The 25,652-nt window shown below is 44.1% G+C and overlaps 1 protein-coding gene across 4 annotated transcripts in view; it reads left to right on the top strand.

Moving 5' to 3' along the window:
- Nucleotides 1-25,066, top strand: part of LOC116353127 (ETS domain-containing transcription factor ERF-like) — a 52,402-nt gene extending 27,336 nt beyond the window's left edge. For 2 of the 4 annotated variants that reach the window (XM_031787117.1, XM_031787116.1), the window contains 5 exons: nucleotides 10,300-10,376; nucleotides 11,219-11,453; nucleotides 16,188-16,371; nucleotides 18,550-18,679; nucleotides 22,562-25,066. In XM_031787117.1, the coding sequence (XP_031642977.1) occupies nucleotides 10,313-10,376; nucleotides 11,219-11,453; nucleotides 16,188-16,371; nucleotides 18,550-18,679; nucleotides 22,562-23,394 (1,446 nt within the window). In that variant the 5' untranslated portion in view covers nucleotides 10,300-10,312 and the 3' untranslated portion in view covers nucleotides 23,395-25,066. Of the gene's footprint in view, nucleotides 1-10,299; nucleotides 10,419-11,218; nucleotides 11,454-16,187; nucleotides 16,372-18,549; nucleotides 18,680-22,561 lie in introns of all 4 variants that reach the window. The other 2 variants (XM_031787115.1, XM_031787114.1) reach the window with 1 other exon arrangement.
- Nucleotides 25,067-25,652: the final 586 nt, after the last annotated feature.

Below are 25,652 nucleotides of genomic sequence, written 5' to 3'. Positions count from 1 at the left end.
GAGGAGGGATAAATAGAGAGGGGGGTAGAGAGCAGGGAAGGGAAGGATAAGGAGGAGAGAAGGGTCTGTAACAAGTGCATCTCCTCATGGGGTGAAATCATCGACAACGGCAGCTTTTATCACCATGCATCTAAAGACAGGTGTTGAAAGCAGGGCGGTACAGTATTGGTCTCCTCAGGATGGAGTTAAAGGTGTCATTTTTCTGCTAACCTTTGACCTCTGAATCCCATAACCTCTGCGTCCAAAATGCAACCATTTTTCCTTTGAAGTGCACTACCTTCAACCAGGCACTGCTGAAACTAGTGCACACTATAGGATAATAGATAGGATAATAGATAAGATAATAGGATAATAGAATGCCATTTTGATCCCCTGATCTGACAAACCACCATCCAAGATTTAAATAGGCTACATTCTGGTCAACGAAGAAAATATTATGTTCAAATGTCTGATTTTTCCATAAAACAGTTGTCTTTCATGAACAAGTTTGATAGCTTTTGTTATCTTTCCAATCTCATGCTCTCACTTTCTCTACAACTTTGCAATTCTGAGCCCCCTCCCCCCTCCCCAGCCCACACACACACCTTCCCTGTTTAGCTTTAGGATAGGGTGAAGTTGAGCCCATAGGTCACTCATTTGCTCTATAGAAACAACAGATGGATCTCCCCTTCTCACTGTCTTACCCTGTCTGAAGGAGTCAACATCAACCCTAACCCTAAATATAAACCTAACCCTAAATGTAACCCTAACCCTAAACCTAACCCTAAATGTAACCCTAACCCTAAATGTAACCCTAACCCTAAATGTAACCCTAAATGTAACCCTAACCCTAAATGTAACCCTAAATGTAAACCTAACCCTAAATGTAAACCTAACCCTAAATGTAACCCTAACCCTAAATGTAACCCTAAATGTAACCCTAACCCTAAATGTAACCCTAAATGTAAACCTAACCCTAAATGTAACCCTAACCCTAAATGTAACCCTAAATGTAACCCTAACCCTAAATGTAACCCTAACCCTAAATGTAAACCTAACCCTAAATGTAAACCTAACCCTAAATGTAACCCTAACCCTAAATGTAAACCTAACCCTAAATGTAACCCTAACCCTAAACCTAACCCTAAATGTAACCCTAACCCTAATGTAACCCTAAATGTAAACGTAACCCTAAATGTAACCCTAACCCTAAATGTAACCCTAACCCTAAATGTAAACCTAACCCTAAATGTAAACCTAGCCCTAAACCTAACCCTTATTGTAACCCTAACTATAATTGTAACCCAGCGAAATGTCTGCTTTTGTCTGGTCCCCACAAGGATAGTAAAACAAAACCACACCCACACACCTTGCATCTGGAAGTAGTCATTTGCAGTTAATCAAACTCTGTGAAATTTCCTGATCATTAAATATATTTCGTATATATGTTAGTAGATGTAATCATGTATGTGCGTGTGTCTTTTTGTGTGTATTAGACGTGAATATGCGTGTCTCCGCTTGTGTGAAGTTTAAGGTACGCTCGCCAGAGCAGTTTCTTTTCCTCTTTCTCTTTCCCTCTCTTCCCTCTCGCGCAGGTTTTGATCTCTCTGCCGCGAGATCAAAGGCGCTCTCTGGCTATTAGTCAGCGCAAGCCATTGATCCCTCATCGATCCACGCGAGACACAGCCGCCCCGTGAACACCGTACTAGGCTCCCCAAAGCTCTCCCGCGCGTCGGGAGAGAGAGAGCAAGCAAGGAGAGAGGGAAAACGCAAAGGGGGGCAATGTGTGTGTGCGTCTGTGTGGATTTTTCACTGGCACCGGTAAAGCCAAGCTCGAGCTTTTTCTTTGCCGCGGGACATGAAACAATGAGGCTCGAGCCTGTTTTAATAAAGCGCGCTTTCCCTCCTTTCAACTCTGGCGCTCGGCGGACGAGCCGGCAGCGGAGAGCGATCGATAATTAATGACGATGAATAATTTAACCCTATCGATTGATACTTTTCTTCCTCTTTTTTTCTTAGTATTTTTCTCCTTATATCTTAAGGCCGGTATTCTGTAAGGTGGTGATAGTATATCACATGCAACACTCTCCCTTCACCATCTCCTTAACTTGAGCAAGTTTTCCAAACATTCGCTTCCTCATCCACATGCCAATCTACTGTATATTTATTAATAATTTAGCTTCATAACTAAACACACTAGTTCGTTTTCTTAATAAAATCGTCATCATTAGGGTTCACATACAAAACTTTACCCCATTTATTTCCCCTGGTTGATTCCACGTAATTTCAGTGAAATTAAATTGAACCAATGTGAAATAGGGCCTAGACTATGAATTGACGTCTTTTCCCAGTGGGATGGCTGTTTGGTGATGTCGATTCACATACACACATACATTTGGGCAAAAAAGTATTTAGTCAGCCACCAATTGTGCAAGTTCTCCCACTTAAAAAGATGAGAGAGGCCTGTAATTTTCATCATAGGTACACTTCAACTATGACAGACAAAATGAGAAAAAAATCCAGAAAATCACATTGTAGGATTTTTAATGAATTGATTTGCAAATTATGGTGGAAAATAAGTATTTGGTCAAGAACAAAAGTTTATCTCAATACTTTGTTATATACCCCTTGTTGGCAATGACAGAGGTCAAATGTTTTCTGTAAGTCTTCACAAGGTTTTCACACACTGTTGCTGGTATTTTGGCCCATTCCTCCATGCACATCTCCTCTAGAGCAGTGATGTTTTGGGGCTGTTGCTGGGCAACACGGACTTTCAACTCCCTCCAAATATTTTCTATGGGGTTGAGATCTGGGGACTGGCTAGGCCACTCCAGGACCTTGAAATGCTTCTTACGAAGCCACTCCTTCGTTGAAAGACCCAACCACGTTTCATCTTCAATGCCCTTGCTAATGGAAGGAGGTTTTCGCTCAAAATCTCACGATACATGGCCCCATTCATTCTTTCCTTTACACGGATCAGTTGTCCTGGTCCCTTTGCAGATAAACAGCCCTAAAGCATGATGTTTCCACCCCTATGCTTCACAGTAGGTATGGTGGGTAATGCTGAGTTGGATGCAACTCAGCATTCTTTGTCCTCCAAACACGACGAGTTGAGTTTTTACCAAAAAGTTCTATTTTGGTTTCATCTGACCATATGCCATTCTCCCAATCTTCTTCTGGATCATCCAAATGCTCTCTAGCAAACTTCAGACTGGCCTGGACATGTACTGGCTTAAGCAAGTTCAAACAGGTGCAAACAGGTGCCATTAATACAGGTAACGAGTGGAGGACAGAGGAGCCTCTTAAAGAAGAAGTTACAGGTCTGTGAGAGTCAGAAATCTTGCTTGTTTGTAGGTGACCAAATACTTATTTTCCACCATAATTTGCAAATAAATTCATTAAAAATGTGATTTTCTGGATTTTTTTGTTTCTCATTTTGTCTGTCATAGTTGAAGTGTACCGATGATGAAAATTACAGACCTCTCTCATCTTTTTAAGTGGGAGAACTTGCACAATTGGTGGCTGACTAAATACTTTTTTGCCCCACTGTATCTCCAAAAGGTCCATCGTTTTCAAGCACCCAATGCTTATAGGCCTACATTGTATGGTCTTTTCTGTTGTTGTTGATGAAATTACATGTTGTTTCTGAAGTGGTGTAGCAGTTTTGGGATTATAGTCAATTTTGCAGGTTCATTTCAAGTTCTCCATAATTTTCTCTTCTTGACCTGTTCTTCTTTTGACTTTTGTTTATTTATTTTCCTTCACCATTTCTCCCACCATCAATCCTAGTTGTATTGTTGTCTTTTCCATAGACCTCTCCACCTTCCAGTTTAACATTTGGACAGCCAGCAGGTCCTGTCTTCCACCCCCTGCACCCCTCCCTCCCTCCCTCCCTCCCTCCCTCCCTCCCTCCCTCCCTCCCTCCCTCCCTCCCTCCCTCCCTCCCTCCCTCCCTCCCTCCCTCCCTCCCTCCCTCCCTCCCTCCCTCCCTCCCTCTTCTCCTCCTCTTACAAACCCATACTACAGTCCCTCTGTTCTTCCACCCCGAGGCTGACCAGAGTGTCAGAGCTAACCAGAGAGAGGAACAGAGAAAGAGGGAGAGGGGGTAGAAGGATAGGGAGAGGGTGTTCAGTTGGGCATTTTCAGGGGCAACCAAAAAAGAAAGATGAGACAGATGTACAGAGTTTGTTTCATCTGTTGGAAACAGAGCGAGAGAGGCCAGACTCATATCTCTTCTCTTTTTTTTGAGACCCTACACTTTTTCCATCTTTGGACACCACTGGAGACAAAATGTTGCCAGAATGTCAGTCTGTCCAACTTCCATATCTGGCTGTTACTCTTCGCTCTGCTCCCTCTCTGTCCACAGTCTCTCCATTCCTTGTCTTTCTTCTGTTCCAAGTCCCCACTCTACCACAAGTCCCCACTTTACCCCTGTTCCAAGTCCCTATTCTACCCAAGTCCCCACTTTACCCCTGTTCCAAGTCCCTATTCTACCCAAGTCCTCACTTTACCCCTGTTCCAAGTCCCCATTCTACCCCAAGTCCCCACTTTACCTCTGTTCCAAGTCCCCATTCTACCCCAAGTCCCCACTTTACCTCTGTTCCAAGTCCCCATTCTACCCCAAGTCCCCACTTTACCTCTGTTCCAAGTCCCCACTTTACCCCTTTCCAAGTCCCCACTTTACCCCTGTTCCAAGTCCCCATTCTACCCCAAGTCCCCACTTTACCTCTGTTCCAAGTCCCCACTCTACTGCAAGTCCCCACTTTACCTCTGTTCCAAGTCCCCATTCTACCCCAAGTCCCCACTTTACCTCTGTTCCAAGTCCCCATTCTACTGCAAGTCCCCACTTTACCTCTGTTCCAAGTCCCCACTCTACTGCAAGTCCCCACTTTACCTCTGTTCCAAGTCCCCATTCTACCCCAAGTCCCCACTTTACCTCTGTTCCAAGTCCCCATTCTACTGCAAGTCCCCACTTTACCTCTGTTCCAAGTCCCCACTCTACTGCAAGTCCCCACTTTACCTCTGTTCCAAGTCCCCATTCTACTGCAAGTCCCCACTTTACCTCTGTTCCAAGTCCCCACTCTACTGCAAGTCCCCACTTTACCTCTGTTCCAAGTCCCCATTCTACTGCAAGTCCCCACTTTACCTCTGTTCCAAGTCCCCACTCTACTGCAAGTCCCCACTTTACCTCTGTTCCAAGTCCCCACTCTACTGCAAGTCCCCACTTTACCTCTGTTCCAAGTCCCCATTCTACCCCAAGTCCCCGCTTTACCCCTTTTCCAAGTCCCCACTCATCTGTCAGACCTGATTTAGTGAACTGCAGTTCATTACCATATAGAATCTGATTCTACATTTCCATTCACAGAAAAGCTCAATAGTGAACAGGTTCAGGTGTACTATGGGGATCCAGGACACTTTTATAGGTGTATTAGTGTAACAGTGTAACAATAGTTGCCCGTCTAAAACTGGGGACAATATGTCTCATGCTCTGCCTTTTTTGTTATTGGTGATTAGAGTAATCCTTCATCTATACTGTTGTATTGGGTGGCCATCAGTTACTGTGTGAGACTGGTCTTTTCTTTGGTCCATTATAGGCTCGTCCCCAATGCTACATGCAAACCTCTTTGTGAGTATATTTTAGCCTTTGTTTATGCACTGTGTGTGTGTAGTCTGCATCTTTGGTAAACAATGAACATTTTATTTTTCAACCCTGCGATAAATGTGTGTGTGTGTGTGTGTATTGATTCAGTTAGTATCCATGGTTTCAACAACGCCTCATTGTGTGTGCTATTACTATCACTATCAGTCTCTACCTGTACACTGCTGTTGGTATGTGTGAGTAGAGCATATATATACCTGTGACTCGGTGTGTCTGTGTGGGTATAGACACTCCATTAGTCTATCAGTGTGCCTCTGTATCTGCCAGTGTGTGTGCATGAGGAGCAGTATTCCCTGTGCTGCTAGTTATAATGTTTCTGGGGGTGATAGGGGGAACTTGAAAGCCCTGTGCTGCCCAAATCAAAACTAACAAGGAAATGATGGGGGCTCCTTTATCTCCTCTCTGGCCTGGGGGGCTGAGGGGGGCGAGAGAGGGAGATTGGGAGTCGGGGTGGGGAGGGGGCCTGGCTTCCTCTTTGATTTGTAAAAAATGCATTACCTCCGAAATCAAACAGAAAATTACTGCGCCGAAGCATAACACACAGAGCAGGAGAGGGAGGGAGAGAGAAGACAGTGGACAGGTGGGAAAGGGAAGGGAGGAGTCAACTGTGGAGATAGGCTGGCAGATAGATAGGAGATGGGTGCGTATAGATTTTGAGGAGGTGCATAGGAGGAAAGAGAGGTACACCTCTCCCCATCCTCTAAGAGTACAGACTGGGGTTTAGGAGTCTATGGTAAATGATAGGATGATGTGCTATTGATGGCCCAAAGCTCAAGGGAATAGGTAGAGGCATAGATTGTTGCAAACATAAAATGACATATGGAATCATAGACATATAGGAGCGGTACGGCTGTAAAGATCAAATAAATAGACAAGTTGAAATTCAGTGCAGGTCTCAAATATGCTTAAATACTGCTTAAATACTGTACATATAGCCTCTAAAAGTGTAGAAATAATTACACAGCAATCTCTGGAAAATTGTTTTGAATGTACAGCTTCCCAGAATGCATAGTTATCTTAGTAAATAATTGAACAGGGAGTATAGGCTTGTTAGTTACAGGTGAAGAGAATGACTTGTGACAGACAGAGTTTGCACTCAAAGAGGGACAGTAAAGGAGGAGCAGTAAAGGAGGAGCAGTAAAGGAGGAGCAGTAAAGGAGGAGCAGTAAAGGAGGGGCAGTAAAGGAGGAGCAGTAAAGGAGGGGCAGTAAAGGAGGGACAGTAAAGGAGGGACAGTAAAGGAGGAGCAGTAAAGGAGGAGCAGTAAAGGAGGAGCAGTAAAGGAGGGGCAGTAAAGGAGGAGCAGTAAAGGAGGGGCAGTAAAGGAGGAGCAGTAAAGGAGGGACAGTAAAGGAGGGGCAGTAAAGGAGGAGCAGTAAAGGAGGGGCAGTAAAGGAGGAGCAGTAAAGGAGGAGCAGTAAAGGAGGGGCAGTAAAGGAGGAGCAGTAAAGGAGGAGCAGTAAAGGAGGGACAGTAAAGGAGGGGCAGTAAAGGAGGAGCAGTAAAGGAGGGGCAGTAAAGGAGGAGCAGTAAAGGAGGAGCAGTAAAGGAGGGACAGTAAAGGAGGGACAGTAAAGGAGGGGCAGTAAAGGAGGAGCAGTAAAGGAGGAGCAGTAAAGGAGGGGCAGTAAAGGAGGGACAGTAAAGGAGGAGCAGTAAAGGAGGGACAGTAAAGGAGGAGCAGTAAAGGAGGGGCAGTAAAGGAGGGACAGTAAAGGAGGAGCAGTAAAGGAGGGACAGTAAAGGAGGGACAGTAAAGGAGGGACAGTAAAGGAGGAGCAGTAAAGGAGGGACAGTAAATGAGGGACAGTAAAGGAGGGACAGTAAAGGAGGAGCAGTAAAGGAGGGACAGTAAAGGAGGAGCAGTAAAGGAGGGGCAGTAAAGGAGGGACAGTAAAGGAGGAGCAGTAAAGGAGGGACAGTAAAGGAGGGGCAGTAAAGGAGGAGCAGTAAAGGAGGAGCAGTAAAGGAGGGACAGTAAAGGAGGGACAGTAAAGGAGGAGCAGTAAAGGAGGGGCAGTAAAGGAGGGACAGTAAAGGAGGAGCAGTAAAGGAGGGACAGTAAAGGAGGGACAGTAAAGGAGGAGCAGTAAAGGAGGGACAGTAAAGGAGGGACAGTAAAGGAGGGACAGTAAAGGAGGAGCAGTAAAGGAGGGGCAGTAAAGGAGGGACAGTAAAGGAGGAGCAGTAAAGGAGGGACAGTAAAGGAGGAGCAGTAAAGGAGGGGCAGTAAAGGAGGGACAGTAAAGGAGGAGCAGTAAAGGAGGGACAGTAAAGGAGGGACAGTAAAGGAGGGACAGTAAAGGAGGAGCAGTAAAGGAGGGACAGTAAAGGAGGGACAGTAAAGGAGGGACAGTAAAGGAGGAGCAGTAAAGGAGGGACAGTAAAGGAGGGACAGTAAAGGAGGGACAGTAAAGGAGGAGCAGTAAAGGAGGGACAGTAAAGGAGGGACAGTAAAGGAGGGACAGTAAAGGAGGAGCAGTGAAGGAGGGACAGTAAAGGAGGGACAGTAAAGGAGGGGCAGTAAAGGAGGAGCAGTAAAGGAGGGACAGTAAAGGAGGAGCAGTAAAGGAGGGACAGTAAAGGAGGGACAGTAAAGGAGGGACAGTAAAGGAGGGACAGTAAAGGAGGAGCAGTAAAGGAGGAGCAGTAAAGGAGGAGCAGTAAAGGAGGGGCAGTAAAGGAGGGACAGTAAAGGAGGAGCAGTAAAGGAGGGACAGTAAAGGAGGGACAGTAAAGGAGGGACAGTAAAGGAGGAGCAGTGAAGGAGGGACAGTAAAGGAGGGACAGTAAAGGAGGGACAGTAAAGGAGGGACAGTAAAGGAGGAGCAGTAAAGGAGGAGCAGTAAAGGAGGGACAGTAAAGGAGGGACAGTAAAGGAGGGGCAGTAAAGGAGGAGCAGTAAAGGAGGGACAGTAAAGGAGGGACAGTAAAGGAGGGGCAGTAAAGGAGGAGCAGTAAAGGAGGAGCAGTAAAGGAGGAGCAGTAAAGGAGGGACAGTAAAGGAGGGGCAGTAAAGGAGGGACAGTAAAGGAGGGACAGTAAAGGAGGGACAGTAAAGGAGGAGCAGTAAAGGAGGAGCAGTAAAGGAGGAGCAGGGAGGACAAGAAAATGAGGAAGAGAGGGAAAAGAAGATGGGATATATTCATTCAGACGATGGATTCTGAGAAAGAAACAGAGGTCTGAAAACACAAAGATGAAGAGAGCGGGAGGAGCTACAGTCCAAAGACTAAAAAGAGCGAGAGGGTGAGAGTGCGAGAGGGTGATTGTGAGTGAGAGAGAAATGCCTGGAGTTAGTAATAATAATTTATACAAACACACCTCAATAATTCACGTACCATTTCAATGCTGGAGGGAAAATCCACATTTCACAGAGCATAATTAAATAGAGACAGAGTGGAAAGAGAGAGAGAAAGAGATGGAGAGATAGATGGAGAGACCAGCATTAAAGATACTTTTGCAGTGGCATGGTTTCTTTTCCATTTGAGGTTTGTAAAGCAACCAAGATGAAATTGTAATATCCAAACTGTATCCAATCTCTTGAACTCATCTCACTTCACTTCATCCTAACATTGACAGATGTTCATCCTTAGTATTTCACCATTCACCTCCACAGTTGTCTAATGTGCACAGTCGAATTACAACTCTGTCTTTAGTCATATTCACTCATATTACAGGGTCAGCCATAGTAGTATGGCACCCCTGGTGCAAATGAGAGTTAAGTGCCTTGCTCAAGGCACGTCGACAGATTTTCCATCTTGTCAGCTCGGGTATTTAGAGCCCACCGCTCCAACCACTAGGCTACCTGCCGCCCTAATTCACAGTTTAATTTCTATATTCAGAGGTTATTTTCTCAGAAATAAAATGATGTGAGTGTTCAGACAGAAAGACTCTGTGCTGATCAACAGTTTTCTGGCTAATAAACATGTCTGGATGTATTTATTCTGTACATTTACCTGTTGGGTAATTTCACTAGCCAACCCAAATCCAATTTTTGGGCATTTATTTGGCATATTCGATACAGATCTAATCTTAGGTATTAGTAATGTGAAAATATGAAAATACTTCAGCTTTATTTGTTTTTACACTCCTGGCCGTGGTTCTCATTTTAGTGTCTATTTTTGTAATTTTCTCCTCATTGTATTACAAAATATGAATTATTTTAAATGATTGTAAATTGAATATATCAGTCTTTCATGTTACGTCTTTGTCAATATAGCTGTTATAACCACTAAACCACTAACCATTTTGGAATGAATCACTACTCCCACTTTTTGATCAAAACAGCTTCTATCTATCACCTCATTATCCTGCGCCTTCAAGTTTAAAGAGATTCATTTCTCATATTCTTTAAAAATACTGTAGGGATGTCCACCATATTGCATCAGTTACTGCTCTCTGACCCTGCTAGATCGTGCCATCAACACATGATCTACAAAAGCTCTTGATATATACTGTATGTAACGTTGATATAAGGGACTCAAAACCACGGTGTAAAAACATCCCTTGCCCTTTGCCCTGCAGGTCTTCTCTCACCTCGGACTTGGTTAACTCATCCCTCTCTCCCACCTTTCTTTTCTCACAGGAAATAAAAGTAATTTGAATTCAATTAGAATTTTTCCCTCTCTCCCCTTCTCTTCCTCTGTCTCCCCATCTCTCAGGTGTAGTGGAGGCATGGACTGTAACTGTGTCAGTGATCTGTTGCTCACCCCCCCTGTCCCTGCCCTCTGGACTCCAGGTGAGGCAAGCAGGATGGGGGCACTTTTTTGCGGAAGCCGGGGTACGTGGTTTGGGGAGTTGGGGATTTTATTAGGGTTGTGGAGGAACATTTGATTCACTTTTGGGGGAGGGCAGATACCAGTTATACACTAAGGGGAGATGTACAAAGTGCTTGTACCTGTGCAATGTTTTGTGTTAGATGTTATTATTAGCAGGAATAAAATAGACAACAAAAAACCTTGATGTTAATTTACCAAACTGTCTTTATTTATACTTCAACTAAATGCATTATTCCTACCGCTTAACCTTTATGTACCTATTTGTAGTAGGTTTACCTGTATTCCCTTGCATTATTTTTCCCTGTGTTACTGCTTAGTACACCAGGCCTTGATAGCTAGTGTTTTCTAATGGCCAATATGTATACCCCAACAAGTCTGCATTATAAAGATAATTTGTTATTTATGAATAACCAAAAACTTACCACACACATCAGTGAACAAATAACGTTTCTAATTTTTACTTATTCTGCAAGGGCTAATTAGCCAGAATTCTTGTTCAATTGATGAGCTATTTAATTGTATTAAAAGTGTACGGCAGCAGGCAGTTAGAATTCAAGTATTATCAAAATGTAAGTAGCATCCATCAACTCCGAAAGAGAGTAGAAGGGTCCAAGCTAGAGGCCATTAGTAGTACCACAGAGCAACATTGCTGTAAGCATGTTCTATGATATTAACCACATCATCCCTTAACTGTATCACTCCATCAGTCATCCGGACAGCTAGCCCTTTTGGCCAGCACTCACCATTCACAAACCAATGGGCCTCAATCTCATCCTCCCACTCTCCTGCTCCTCCTCCTCAGGCATTGCCTTCCCAGACTGGGCCTACAAGCCTGAGTCGAGCCCCGGCTCGCGACAGATTCAGCTTTGGCACTTCATTCTGGAGCTGCTGCAGAAGGAGGAGTACCAGAGTGTGATTTCCTGGCAGGGGGAATACGGAGAGTTTGTCATCAAGGATCCTGACGAGGTGGCCAAACTGTGGGGCCTCCGGAAATGCAAACCCCACATGAACTACGATAAGCTGAGCAGGGCGCTAAGGTAGGAACTGTGTGTGTGTGTGTGTGTGTGTGTGTGTGTGTGTGTGTGAACTTTTTCAGATATTTTTCAGTAAAAGAAGCCAGAAAAAGTAGATGTATTTTTTGTGGATTTAAGTCCTATGTGTCCCATTCACCTCCCTCCATGTCAGTAAAAATGGAAAGAAAAATATGATGTTTTTTCCTTATAAAATGTCAATATCCTCGATTTCACCTTATTTTCCATTGTCCAAATGGAAAAGTTCACTCTTAAACCTTCGTATAAAAAATTCAATAAGAATTTTGCAATTAATCCCCCATATAAAATAGCTTGGATTTAGACCTACTGAGAATAAATCCTTCTGCCTTCTCAGAAATACTTGCCTCAAAACTCTACGCATTGCTATGTGATTTAAGCTATAGCCCTGCTACCTATTCTGCTATACATCATTCTATTGAATTTACCCCGCACCCCACCGCTACTCGTTGTTTGCTTATGCAAATGAAAACACACACACACACACACATACAAACACACACACACACACACACATACAAACACACACACACACACACACACACACACACACACACACACACACACACACACACATACAAACACACACACACACACACACATACAAACACACACACACACACACACACACACACACACACACACACACACACACACACACACACACACACACACACACACACACACACACACACACACACACACACACACCCTGTTTACCGCCCTCCCTGGTTTCCCCTGCCCTCTCGTTAATGGGGGCTGTCGTAGGGGTCTAATTGTTATGAATTGGCTGGGGCCATAATTAGCCTTCTTGATTAGCCTAGCTTAATTGCTCAATTAAAGGCCGCGGCACAATTGCTACGCAAAGCAAAAGTGTGCAAATTATTGCGAGGGCCCCAACCGTTTGTGGTGGATACATACTGATATACATTGTATTTGGTAAGTATTCAGACCCCTTCACTTTTTCCACATTATACTAAAATGGATTTTAAAAATGTATCTCATCAATCTACACACAATACCCCATCATAATGACAAAGCATAAACATTTTTTTGAAATTGTTGCTAACTTATAAAAAACAGAAATACCTTTTTTTACATAAGTACTCAGACCCTTTGCTATGAGACAGGAAATTGAGCTCAGGTGCATCCTATTTCCATTGATCATCCTTGAGATGTTTCTACAACATGATTGGAGTTAAATTGATTGGACATGATTTGGAAAGGCACACACCTGTCAGAACAAAAAACAAACCATAAGTCCAAAGGAATTGTTCCTAAAGCTCCAAGACATAATTGTGTCGTGGCACAGATCCCGGGGAAGGGTACCAAAACATTTTTGCAGCATTGAAGGTCCCCAAGAACAAAGTGGCCTCCATCATTCTTAAATGGAAGAAGTTTGGATCCACCAAGACTCTTCCTAGAATTGTCCGCCCGGCCAAACTGAGCAATCAAGGGAGAAGGGCCTTGGTTGGGAAGGTGACCAAGAACCCAATGGTCATTCTGACAGAGTTCCAGAGTTCCTCTGTGGAGATGGGAGAAGCTTCCAGAAGGACAACCATTTCTGCAGCACTCCACCAATCATGTGCCTTTTACTCCTCATTAAAAGGCACACGACAGCCTGCTGGAAGTTTGTCAAAAGGCTCCTAAGGACTCTCAGTCCATGAGAAATAAGATTCTCTAGTTTGATGAATTCAAGATGGAACTCTTTGGCCTGAATGCCAAGCATCACATCTGGAGAAAACCTGGCACCATCCCTATGGTGAAGCATGGTGGCGGCAGCATCATGCTGTGGGGATGTTTTCAGAGGCAGGAACTAGAGAAATAGTCAAGATCGAGGGAAAGATGAATGGAGCAAAGTACAGAGAGATCCTTGATGCAAACCTGCTCCAGAGTGCTCAGGACCTCAGACTGGGGTGAAGGTTCACCATCCAACAGGACAACGACCCTAAGCACACAGTCAAGACAATGCAGGACTGGCTTCGTGATAAGTCTCTGAATGCCCTTGAGTGGCCCAGCCAGAGCCCAGACTTGAACCCGATCGAATATCTCTGGAGAGACCTGAAAATAGCTGTGCAGTGACACTCCCCATCCAACCTAACAGAGCTTGAGAGGATCTGCAGAGAAATAGAGGTGTGCCAAGCTTGTATTGTCATACCCGAGATGACTCAAGGCTGTAATCGCTGCCAAAAGTGCTACAACCAAGTACTGAGTAAGGGGTCTGAATACTTACGTAAATGTGATATTTCAGTTTGAGACTTTGTATAAATTTGTTGCTTTGTCATTATGGGGAATTGTGTGTAGATTGATGAGGAACAAAACAAATGTTATCAATTTTAGAATAAGGCTGTAACGTAACAAAATATGGAAAAAGTGAAGGGGTCTGAATACTTTCCGAATGCACTGTGTACAGGTCTGTATGCCTGTGAAGTTGTTACCTTACATCTACAGTGTAGCTATACAGGATTTTAACTTTGTCACTGGCCTATTTTAAATTACTTACATGCTTAAAATAGTAAATGAAAGTCTAAGAATGTATCAGGACAGTCACCAGCTTAAATATAATAGTTTTTTTCTTTATTCAGTTTTGAGAACACCCCCCACCCCGCCTCAACTCTGTACCAACCCTCTCATCTGAACCATATGGCAGTATGTAGTATCTGACAGTGTGGGATTCTGACAGGTACTGTAGCCTGTGACACCTCAGTAGGTGGCACAGGAAACAAGCACTGTAGAGTTGGGGTGATTGGCACCTGAGGTTGTTTCCAAAGAGGCACCACTCACATTGTAGTCCCGCCCTCAGAGGCACTTCAGTTGTGAATGATGCCAGAAGCACTGACAGCAAGAGTTGATGTATATCTATTATGCATATTTCTGTACATATACTGTACATGTAATGAATAATATTTCTGTACATATACTGTACATGTAATGAATCATATTTCTGTACATATACTGTACATGTAACACATCATATTTCTGTACATATACTGCACCTGTAATAAATCAAATGTATTCATCACATGCTTCGTAAACAACAGGTGTGGATAAACAGTGAAATACTTACTTACGGGCCCTTCCCAAATATATTTGATATTTACATAATAATTGCTGTATGTCAACGGTGCACAGCAGGTCAGATCAGGCTCTGGAGGGATGTTGTTTATGTGCTTGTTTTTGGTTTTACTCAGGGACCTAATTAGTCCTGCCTAACGAGGTGTGTGGAGACTTTATCAAATCAAAACATGAATTGATCAGTGAGATGCCAGGGAGAAACAAACCCAGCAGGAGTTCAGCCCTGGAGGACCAGTGTTGTTCCCCCTGCTGTTAAGGGAACACATTACTGTTGACCAGGGCTCTCCAACCCTTCCTGGAGAGCTACCCTCCTGTAGGTCTTTGCTCCAACCCTTCCTGGAGAGCTACCCTCCTGTAGGTCTTTGCTCCAACCCTTCCTGGAGAGCTACCCTCCTGTAGGTCTTTGCTCCAACCCTTCCTGGAGAGCTACCCTCCTGTAGGTCTTTGCTCCAACCCTTCCTGGAGAGCTACCCTCCTGTAGGTCTTTGCTCCAACCCTTCCTGGAGAGCTACCCTCCTGTAGGTCTTTGCTCCAACCCCAGGTGTAACTAACCTGATTCATTTTACCAACCAGCTTATTATTAGAATTGGGTGTGCTAGAAGCAGGTTGGAGGGAAAACCTACAGGATGGTAGCTCTCCAGGAAGCAGGTTGGAGGGAAAACCTACAGGATGATAGCTCTCCAGGAAGCAGGTTGGAGGGAAAACCTACAGGATGGTAGCTCTCCAGGAAGCAGGTTGGAGGGAAAACCTACAGGATGGTAGCTCTCCAGGAAGCAGGTTGGAGGGAAAACCTACAGGATGGTAGCTCTCCAGGAAGCAGGTTGGAGGGAAAACCTACAGGATGGTAGCTCTCCAGGAAGCAGGTTGGAGGGAAAACCTACAGGATGGTAGCTCTCCAGGAAGCAGGTTGGAGGGAAAACCTACAGGATGGCAGCTCTCCAGGAAGCAGGTTGGAGGGAAAACCTACAGGACGGTAGCTCTCCAGGAAGCAGGTTGGAGGGAAAACCTACAGGATGGTAGCTCTCCAGGAAGCAGGTTGGAGGGAAAACCTACAGGATGATAGCTCTCCAGGAAGCAGGTTGGAGGGAAAACCTACAGGATGGTAGCTCTCCAGGAAGCAGGTTGGAGGGAAAACCTACAGGATGGTAGCTCTCCAGGAAGCAGGTTGGAGGGAAAACCTACAGGATGGTAGCTCTCCAGGAAGCAGGTTGGAGGGAAAACCTACAGGATGGTAGCTCTCCAGGAAGCAGGTTGGAGGGGAAACCTACAGGATGGTAGCTCTCCAGGAAGCAGGTTGGAGGGAAAACCTACAGAATGGTAGCTCTCCAGGAAGCAGGTTGGAGGGAAAACCTACAGAATGGTAGCTCTCCAGGAAGCAGGATGGAGGGAAAACCTACAGGATGGTAACTCTCCAGGAAGCAGGTTGGAGGGAAAACCTACAGGATGGTAGCTCTCCAGGAAGCAGGTTGGAGGGAAAACCTACAGGATGGTAGCTCTCCAGGAAGCAGGTTGGAGAGCCCTGCGGTGAACCATCGATGAAAACATGGATATTTGTTTCTAACTCTCCCTATTTTTTTCTCTCCTTTCTCCATTCCCTCTTTCCTAATCTCTTCCCGTTCACCTTTCTCTCCATCCTCCCCCACCCAGGTACTACTATAATAAGCGTATTTTGCACAAAACCAAAGGGAAGCGTTTCACCTACAAGTTTAACTTCAGTAAGGTGGTGCTGGTGAACTATCCTCTGCTGGACATGGCCAGCTCCCCCTTCCTGCTCCAGAACCACTTCAATGGGGCCTCCGCCGCGCCCGACTGCAGCCCTCTCACACCCGAGGTACGGAGTGAGGGAGGGAGGGTGGGAGGGAGGGAGAGAGGAACAAATGGAGTTTAGGACAGAGGGAGGGACGGAGAGAAAGGGTCATGGATGGAGGAGGGTATGAAGGGAAAAGAGAAAGAGAGGATTACTAGGATTGTAAGGACAGGAATTACAGGTTTTCCAGAATAGACAGCTACTTATTCCCCGCTATTATCACAATCCATCACATTGTCTAAAGGGAGCTGTCATTTGAACAGTACATGTTTGAATTCACCAACATTAAAGGACAAGTTGGATAGAAGACCAGCAGATTCCTGAGAACCATCAACGACAAACATTGGGGAAAAGAAGAGAGAAATAAAGGGAGGAAAATGAGAGGGAGAGATGGAAATATGGTTGCCACAACTCCATACTAGATTGTTTATTAATGTTGATTTGGTTCAGCGGGTCTAGCTAAAATCCATTTCATCTCAGGGAACTGCAGATTGTACTGTACAGACTCCTGCTGTGTATTCATTCTTCAGTTACAGGTGGATCAATTGTATTCCGCGTGTCTTATCATACATATTTTATTCACTGTTTCTAATAGCAGCAGTCCTGATCATGATAAAATGTTCTTCACTTATTATTTGCCCAGAGACATCTTGAAATTTTTACAGAGATAAATGTTCTTGGACCACCAGAGGGGTTGTATGAATAAAACTGTCCTGTTACAGTTTGTAATGAAACAATAGATACACTTATTGAAGTAATGGTCTGTGCTCAGGTTGCATATTTCTGATGGATCCATTTAGGTGATGATATATGCAAATGAAACACTAACTGATTCATACTTTCTCATTTGCTTGAATATAGAAATTGCTATGACAATTATTTTTTACAGATTTTTTACAAATACAAAAAACTGACATTGCAGTACTAGTGCAAATAGGGTAGCCTAGTGGTTAGAGCGTTGGACTAGTAACCGGAAGGTTGCAAGTTCAAACCCCCGAGCTGACAAGGTACAAATCTGTCGTTCTGCCCCTGAACAGGCAGTTAACCCACTGTTCCTAGGCCGTCATTGAAAATAAGAATTTGTTCTTAACTGACTTGCCTAGTTAAATAAAGGTAAAATAAAATAAAATAAATACATTCATGAAATGTATTTAAAAGGGAATAGAGTTAACTTTAAATAACTAGAAGAGTCTGATTGTCCTGAAAGATAGAAACAGAAAAGGAGAGTCACAAAAAGAGTGAAGGAAAAACTGGAGAGATGGTTTTAACTTGTCCTTAAAACAAAAGAAGACGTTATCCACCCTTCTCACATTCCCGTCTCAGATGGCCTATCCCTCTGTCATCGATTGAAAATGAAAGAAATAAAAGACAAGTAGATACGTCAGATCAGATCAATGTTCGGTCATTAATGCAGGTTTGGTTAAGCAATCCAGATCATGCAGCTTGGAAGTACAGTCTCGCTTTTCAAACTTGGAGCTGAGGGGTGACAGAAATTATTGATCCCAGCTCTTCTAAAAAAAGAGAAATCCTCCGTCTCCCTCGACTCTGTGTGACTTAACCGTTTCATTTGTTTGGCCTCTTTTCTCTTTCCTGTTTTAAAGCACCTCTACACACACACACACACACACACACACACAAACATTCTCCCCTCTCTCTCTCTCTCTCTCTCTCTCTCTCTCAATATCGCTCTCTCCCTCTCTTACCCCACAGCTATTATGTTGTTTAGTCTCTCTCTCCCTTCCATCAATCCTTTCCCTCCTTTGTCCCCTCACACTCTTCCCTCCTCGAAGGGCACCCAATCCCTCTGTCTCTCGTCGTTTATCCTTTGTGCCCACTTAATCGTAGGCCTCCATTTGACTCTGTAGTTCTCCTGGCTTTGAGTCTTTGAGCCTCTGTGTCCTCCTACCTCCTCTCCTCATCTTCTCCTCTGTTCTCCCTTCTCCTCTCCCTCTCAGTCCCCTGGCACTTCCTTTTATCCTGTCCTTGCTGTGACTGTTGGTGTGATTGCACCACACACTACAGGGTGCCATCTCCATCAAATGACTTACCCTAAATACATGCTGATTTAAAGAGGAGGTTGAGGATCCTATAGACAAGTCTAGTTTTTATTTGCTGATGAAATTAATTGCTATTGATTGCTTAACTGACATGAGCAGATTCTAATGTTTTCTTTCTGTCTCTGTCTCTCACACTTTCTCCCAGGCCCTGCAGTCACTGTTCCCTCGTTTGCCAGAGTCAGGGAGAGGAACCTCCTTGTTTGATCGAGTGGCCACAGCCCCGGGACCGGAGGGAGACAAACTGAGACTGGACACATTCCCCTTCCTCAGCTCAGGTTAGAGAGAGAAGAGGAGAGATAAGAGGCGAGAGGGAGAGGGGTGACAGCGGTAAAGATAAGGTAGAAGATGATTGAGAAAAGCGGGAAAGTAAAGAACAGAGGAGAGAGGGAAGGTAAAGAACAGAGGAGAGAGGGAAGGTAAAGAACAGAGGAGAGAGGGAAGGTAAAGAACAGAGGAGAGAGGGAAGGTAAAGAACAGAGGAGAGAGGGAATGTAAAGAACAGAGGAGAGAGGGAATGTAAAGAACAGAGGAGAGAGGGAATGTAAAGAACAGAGGAGAGAGGGAAGGTAAAGAACAGAGGAGAGAGGGAAGGTAAAGAACAGAGGAGAGATGTAATGTAAAGAACAGAGGAGAGAGGGAAGGTAAAGAACAGATGAGAGAGGGAAGGTAAAGAACAGATGAGAGAGGGAAGGTAAAGAACAGATGAGAGAGGGAAGGTAAAGAACAGAGGAGAGAGGGAAGGTAAAGAACAGATGAGAGAGGGAAGGTAAAGAACAGATGAGAGAGGGAAGGTAAAAAAACAGATGAGAGAGGGAAGGTAAAGAACAGAGGAGAGAGGGAAGGTAAAGAACAGAGGAGAGAGGGAAGGTAAAGAACAGATGAGAGAGGGAAGGTAAAGAACAGAGGAGAGAGGGAAGGTAAAGAACAGAGGAGAGAGGGAAGGTAAAGAACAGATGAGGGAAGGTAAAGAACAGAGGAGAGGGAAAAAGAGGCGAGGAGGAGAGGGAAGGTAAAGAACAGAGGAGAGAGGGAAGGAAGGTAGAAAGTGGAGATTGAGAATGATAGAGGAAATGAGGAGAGCATAAGGAGAGAGAGAAAACAAGATCAAATCCATGTTCACTGCAGTAGCAGATCTGTCCCTTTACTGCCTCCAATTCATACTCTCCTCCAGGTGACAGGAAGGGTTAGACGGGAGTGATCTACAGTATATACTATCATAATTATTACAGTGATATGAGGCAGATGCTCAATGAAGGTTTTTGGAATTAATGTCAGTGTAATCATGTTCCCTTTATATAATCCCTCAGTTTGTATGTGTGTGTTTTATTTGTGTGCATTTGTGTGTGGGTGAGCGTGCGGGCGTATGTGTGTGTGTTTGTGCGTGTGTGTGTACAGATGCCTTTGTCTGTCTGGATACTCCATGTGTGCTCTTCAGCCCTGCTGCTGCATCAGAATGTGTTGCCTCACTGTACAGTGAATATGTGTGTGAGTTAGTGTGTGTTCACTGTGAATACACTCCCCTTCACATCACAACCTGGCCCCCCTGTTCCGTTTGTCCTCAGGTCCTATCCCCCCCTCCTTCACTCCTTACCCTCCTCTCCCTCCCATGTGTCCCTCCTGTCCTAATCCCTTCCTAGGCAGGAAGGCCCTAATTGAGGGTGCAGGCTTCAGTTTGTGGCCTGTGGGCGCCCATTACTGTGTTTTCATAAGCAAGTGAGGCCTGCCTGACTGATTCAATATTCATGTGTCTGCCAGCTACTTCTGGCCCAGCACACAGAGACTCAAGCACTGTCAAATTAGCCCTGCATAGCAAATAACAGAGAGCGAGGGGGGGGGCAAGAGAGAGGGAGAGAGAGAGAGAAGGAGGGGGAGAGAGAGATGGAGAGGGGGAGAGGGGGAGAGGGGGAGAGAGAGAGGTAGAGAGGAAGAGAGAGAGAGATATGGGATAAATCTTCGAGTTTGCTGTTTGTTGTTGGAAGGAAGAACAGTCAGGGTCATAGAGTTCTTTTGTTCGCGCTAAAAAACAAATTGAATTCCAGTATCACCTCAGATGTACCTCCTTTGTTTCAGTTGTTATTAAATGATGCATATAGGGAAGCTGATGTAATACACATACACATTTAATCAGCTGTTATGTTAATCAGGTTTCTGCTTTTGTCTAATAGAAGAAGAAAAAAAGTCCCACATTGGTTTTAAGTGATACAATATAAGTCTGAAGTTTACATGCACTTAGGTTGGAGTCATTAAAACGTGTTTTTCATCCATTCCACAAATATCTTGTTAACAAACTATAGTTTTGGTAAGTTGGTTAGGATATCTACTTTGTGCATGACACAAGTAACTTTTCCAAAAATTGTTTACAGACATATTATTTCACTTATAATTCACTGTATCACAATTCCTGTGGGTCAGAAGTTTACATACATTAAGTTGACTGTCTCTTTGCTTGACATCATGGGAAAATCCAAATAAATCAGCCAAGACCTCAGAAAAAAAATTGTAGACATCCACAAGTCTGGTTCATCCTTAGGGAGCAATTTCCAAATGCCTGAAGGTACCACGTTCATCTGTACAAAGAATAGTACGCAAGTATAAACACCATGGGACCACGCAGCAGTCATACCGCTCAGTAAGGAGACGCGTTCTGTCTCCTAGAGATGAACGTACTTTGGTGCGAAAAGTGGAAATCAATCCCAGAATAACAGCAAAGGACCATGTGAAGATGCTGGAGGAAACAGGTAACAAAGGTATCTATATCCACAGTAAAACGAGTCCTATATCGGCAGCTCAGTAAAGAAGAAGCCACTGCTCCAAAACCGCCATAAAAAATCCAGACAATGGTTTGCATCTGCACATGGGGACAAAGATGGTACTTTTTGGAGAAATGTCCTCTGGTCTAATGAAACAAAAATTTGGCCATAATGACCATCGTTATGTTTGGAGGAAAAAGGGGGAGGCTTGCAATCCGAAGAACACCATCCCAACCGTGAAACACGGGGATGGCAGTATCATGTTGTGGGGGTGTTTTGCTGCAGGAGGGACTGGTGCACTTCACAAAATAGATGACATTATGAGGGAGGAAAATTATGTGGATATATTGAAGCATAATCTCTAGGCATCAGTCAGGAAGATAAGCTTGGTCGCAAATGGGTCTTCCAAATGGACAATGACCCCAAGCATACTTCCAAAGTTGTGGCAAAATGGCTTAAGGACAACAAAGTCAAGGTATTGGAGTGGCCATCACAAAGCCCTGACCTCAATTCTATAGAAAATGTGTGGGCAGAAATGAAAAAGCGTGTGTGAGCAAGGAGGCCTAGAAATCTGACTCAGTTACATCAGCTCTGTCAGGAGGAATGGGCCAAAATTCACCCAACTTATTGTGGGAAGCTTGTGGAAGGCTACCTGAAACGATTGACCCAAGTTAAACTATTTTAAAGGCAATGCTACCAAATACTAATTGAGTGTATGTAAACTTCTGACCCACTGGGAATGTGATGAAAGAAATAAAAGCTGAAATATATTATTCTCTCTGCTAATATTCTGACCTTAAATTCACATTCTTAAAATAAAGTGGGGATCCTAACTGACCTAAGACAGGGATTTTTTACTAGGATTAAATGTAAGGAATTGTGAAAAACAAAGTTTAAATGTATTTGGCTAAGGTGTATGCAAATTTCCGACTTCAACTGTATATTCAAGTATGATGGAGCCAGGGTGTGCGAGTTGCGTTTTTCTATTATTTAGTTGACTTCACGAAGCACCTGGACTTTACACACGGCCAAAACAGACACATTTTCTAAATAACTGGATTTCTCTTACCACAGTCCATTTTCCTTTTTTCATGGACAGTATTATTTTATTACAGTGGCATAACTATTCTGTTATTAACAGGATATTTGAATTTGCCAGAGAGTATATCTCTCATCATGTTAATATTTGTTGTGAACCAGTTGAATGTGTGAATAGGTCTGGCAGGCATATAGTCTAAGATCAGGGTTCTATTCAAATCAACAGCTCTCTCATTTTGCCCCAGCGCATAGCTGTGGATTTGCATTGCTAATTATTGCAGAGCATAATTAGTGAACATGCTTGGATGTGGTATGTTAGGAGATCTTTACCCCTTCAGAGAGCTAACCTCTGTCTCTGTTCTCTTCCAGCCGCTCCCTGTTACTCCAAGCCCCCGTCCCTGTTGGGTCCTTACCCCCGCAACCCTCCCTTCGATTACCCCTGGGGCTTCAATCCCTACCTCTCAGGGGCCTTCTCCCTCAACAACTGCCCCAAACTGCCCCCAGGCTCCCTCTACCCCTCCCACTTCTACCCCAACCCGCTGCAGACCAGCCTGGGCCAGCTGCCTCACCCCTTCTCCTCCCTACTCCCCCCGGGGGAGGTGGCAGGAGGGGGGGAGAGAGGAGCAGCGGGCCAGACCGGGGTTACTAACGGCACGGCAGGTGGGCAGCCCAGACTCTGCCTGCCTCCTTACCCTGGTGCTCTGTCGCTGGGCCGGACGGACATTGGCAACGGGGGCTCTGTGGGTGAGAGGGAGAGAAGGGAGACCAATACCCCAGGCATGGGGCTTGGGTTGGGGCTAGGGTTAGGGTTAGGGCTGGGTCTAGGAGGGATGGGTATTGGTGGTGGTGCTGGGGGGCGACAGAGTCCATCGGAGCGGCGAGGCGGGGTGAAGCAGGACCCAGAGTCAGACTCGGACCTGGAGATCACAGATCTGAGTGACTGCAGCTCAGACAACGAGCCTGACTTCAGCATCACCAAGGAGACCAGGCTGAGCGTTCGATCACAGATCCTGGTGGAGGGGAAGAAAGGGGGAGCACTGCCACCTCTCTCCTCCCTCCCTCCCCCCGTGTCCCCCCATCCCCTCAAGAGCCTGGTGCCCCTCCCCCCTCCCCCTCTGTCCCTCCCTCTATCCCTCTCTCCCTCCATGGCTCTGGTTGAACGGCACAGGGAGACAGAGACTCTAAAATTGATCCAGAGCTAATAGATTCTAATAGATAACTCTCTCTCTCATTCCCTCCTCTCTCTCCTTCTCTCTTTCGCTCCCTTCATCTGTTATGTTGTCCTTTATTTGAGCCATCTTGCCCAGTCTCTCTGTTTTTTCTTCCTCTCTCTCTCTCCACCCTTCTCTCTCTTTACATGTTGACTTGTATAGCTGAGATAGTGAGCTTGCTGATTTTGACATTACTCAGAGTGTTCCATGTTTCAGATATGTGTACTACTTATTCATCATGTGCTCCCACACATTTTATTGTCTCAAGGTTTCAGTGATGTTTTGAGCTTTAACAGCATTGCACATTGTTCTGTGCTATTCATATGTTACCGTGTTACTGCAATGGGTCCGTCAAACTGCATAAATATAACTCAATGTATAATGAATAACATTCAAATATAATACTATAATAATAATAAACAACACTACAATACACACACATAAGATTAATTGCAATAATGGCCACATGAAATTATATCTGCCAGAGATATTACTTTTGTTTTTTGGGGATTCCTTTTCTTGGGTACCGGTATGTATTTTTCTGTTCAGAACATAGTCAAACATTGCCAGCTGGTGGTCTTTATAGGAGGCTGCTACAGTTCGTTGTTTGTTGGGAAAAAGGATCATCCCCCAAATCCAAACAATTAGTCATTTTGCTCTGCTAATGTAATGCTCGGGTACTGTAATGCACATTTCTAACTCCATACTTGTTTGTGTGTTATTGTTTAATGCCAATTTCAATTGCTTAACTTTCTTCAGTGAGAGGGAGAGGAAGAGAGAGCTGGCCAAATCTAGAATTTGTATCAATATTTCATTGTATATATTTTATTATGGTGTACATTACATTTAATTATTATCAACATTATAAAAGTTAGCTGTGTTGGTGTGATTGAATTACGTATTTAAATCATGTTGGGAAATTGACAAGTATAGGTGTATTAAAGTTTTAAATAATTAACAGCAGTCAGAGTATCTGCGCTGGAAAGGTGTTTTTTCTATGAGGAGGACTCATATATGGGGAATTGTCTCATATTTTCTCAACCCCAGCTAATTGTGCCCTTTGGGTTTAAATATTCTGGTAGTGTTATTTTTATAGTTAGCATTCACCCAGTGTAACTGTTCTGTCATTTCTCAAATGGGAGTAAAATTGGTTTCAGCACATTCTTTCAACTACCAAAAAAAAAAAAGTAGATTATTTTTGAGACTAAGCTTTTTATCCATGGCTACATTTAGGCAATGGGTCCCCTTGTAGAAACTAAAACAAGAGGTACAAAGTATCTCAATACCAACTAGGGACACAAACCAACTTCTCCATTCCATGTTGCTCACTTTGAAGCACAGAGTGCATCCTAACTACCCCACATTGTACAGATTCATATGGTATGGCGGTGTAACATTAGGTGTGAAAGCCCTATTGTAAAGGTCATGTAATTCTATATTTGTTGGATTCTACCAGAAATCTCTGTTTCATGATCTCTGTGTGGCATTTACCAACACCACTGTAAATACTCTTTCCTTTGTGAATGTATGTGTAAACACATCCAAAATGATCATGCCGTGAAATAATGTCACATTTCTTTGTTTTATTGTAAAGAGGAAAAATGGAAAGAGCAAAAATAAGAAAAAAATATTAACTTCTAAAGCAATAAACATTATTCTGGAGATTGGACTGTTCTTGGCACTGAACTCATTGTGTGAATGTGTGTGCTTTACACAGTAAGAGGCTCCTATAGGCCTGCTTGAGACCCCTGGTGTAGAGCATCCTTTCGCCACAGGGTGGCGAACCTGGACCTATATTACAATGTGTCTAGTCTACAAGAAACGTTTGCATTATATCATGGAAGGGTTTGATTTCATGAGCATGAGTAACAGTTGGCAATAGTTTCCCATAGTCTTATTTTTCTTGCACGTGTAATTGACTGAGTTCAATGAGTTGTATGCCATATGGCCTCCTCTCCCAAGGATATTATGTCATGAAAATCTGCCGCCTACCTAAACGTGTTGATTAAAAAGTCTGAAAATGGCATAGTTTTCCCTACATAGTGTGCACTACATTTGACCAGTGCACTATAACGTGAATAGGTTGCAATTTCGGATGCAACTGGAAGCAGAGCCACAGTAGTAAAGGCCGGATATGAAGAAGGGAAATGAAGATGACAAACCAAGATAAGTGCATGCCCTAAACTTTCACAAACAGCCAACACTACCTAAATCGGAATTACTTTGTGTGATAGCGAAACATATGAGAT

Source organism: Oncorhynchus kisutch, linkage group LG13 (genome assembly GCF_002021735.2).
Source record: "Oncorhynchus kisutch isolate 150728-3 linkage group LG13, Okis_V2, whole genome shotgun sequence".
NCBI lineage: Eukaryota > Metazoa > Chordata > Actinopteri > Salmoniformes > Salmonidae > Oncorhynchus > Oncorhynchus kisutch.
Note: the sequence above shows the minus strand (reverse complement) of the source record. Positions and strands in the feature narration are given on the sequence as shown.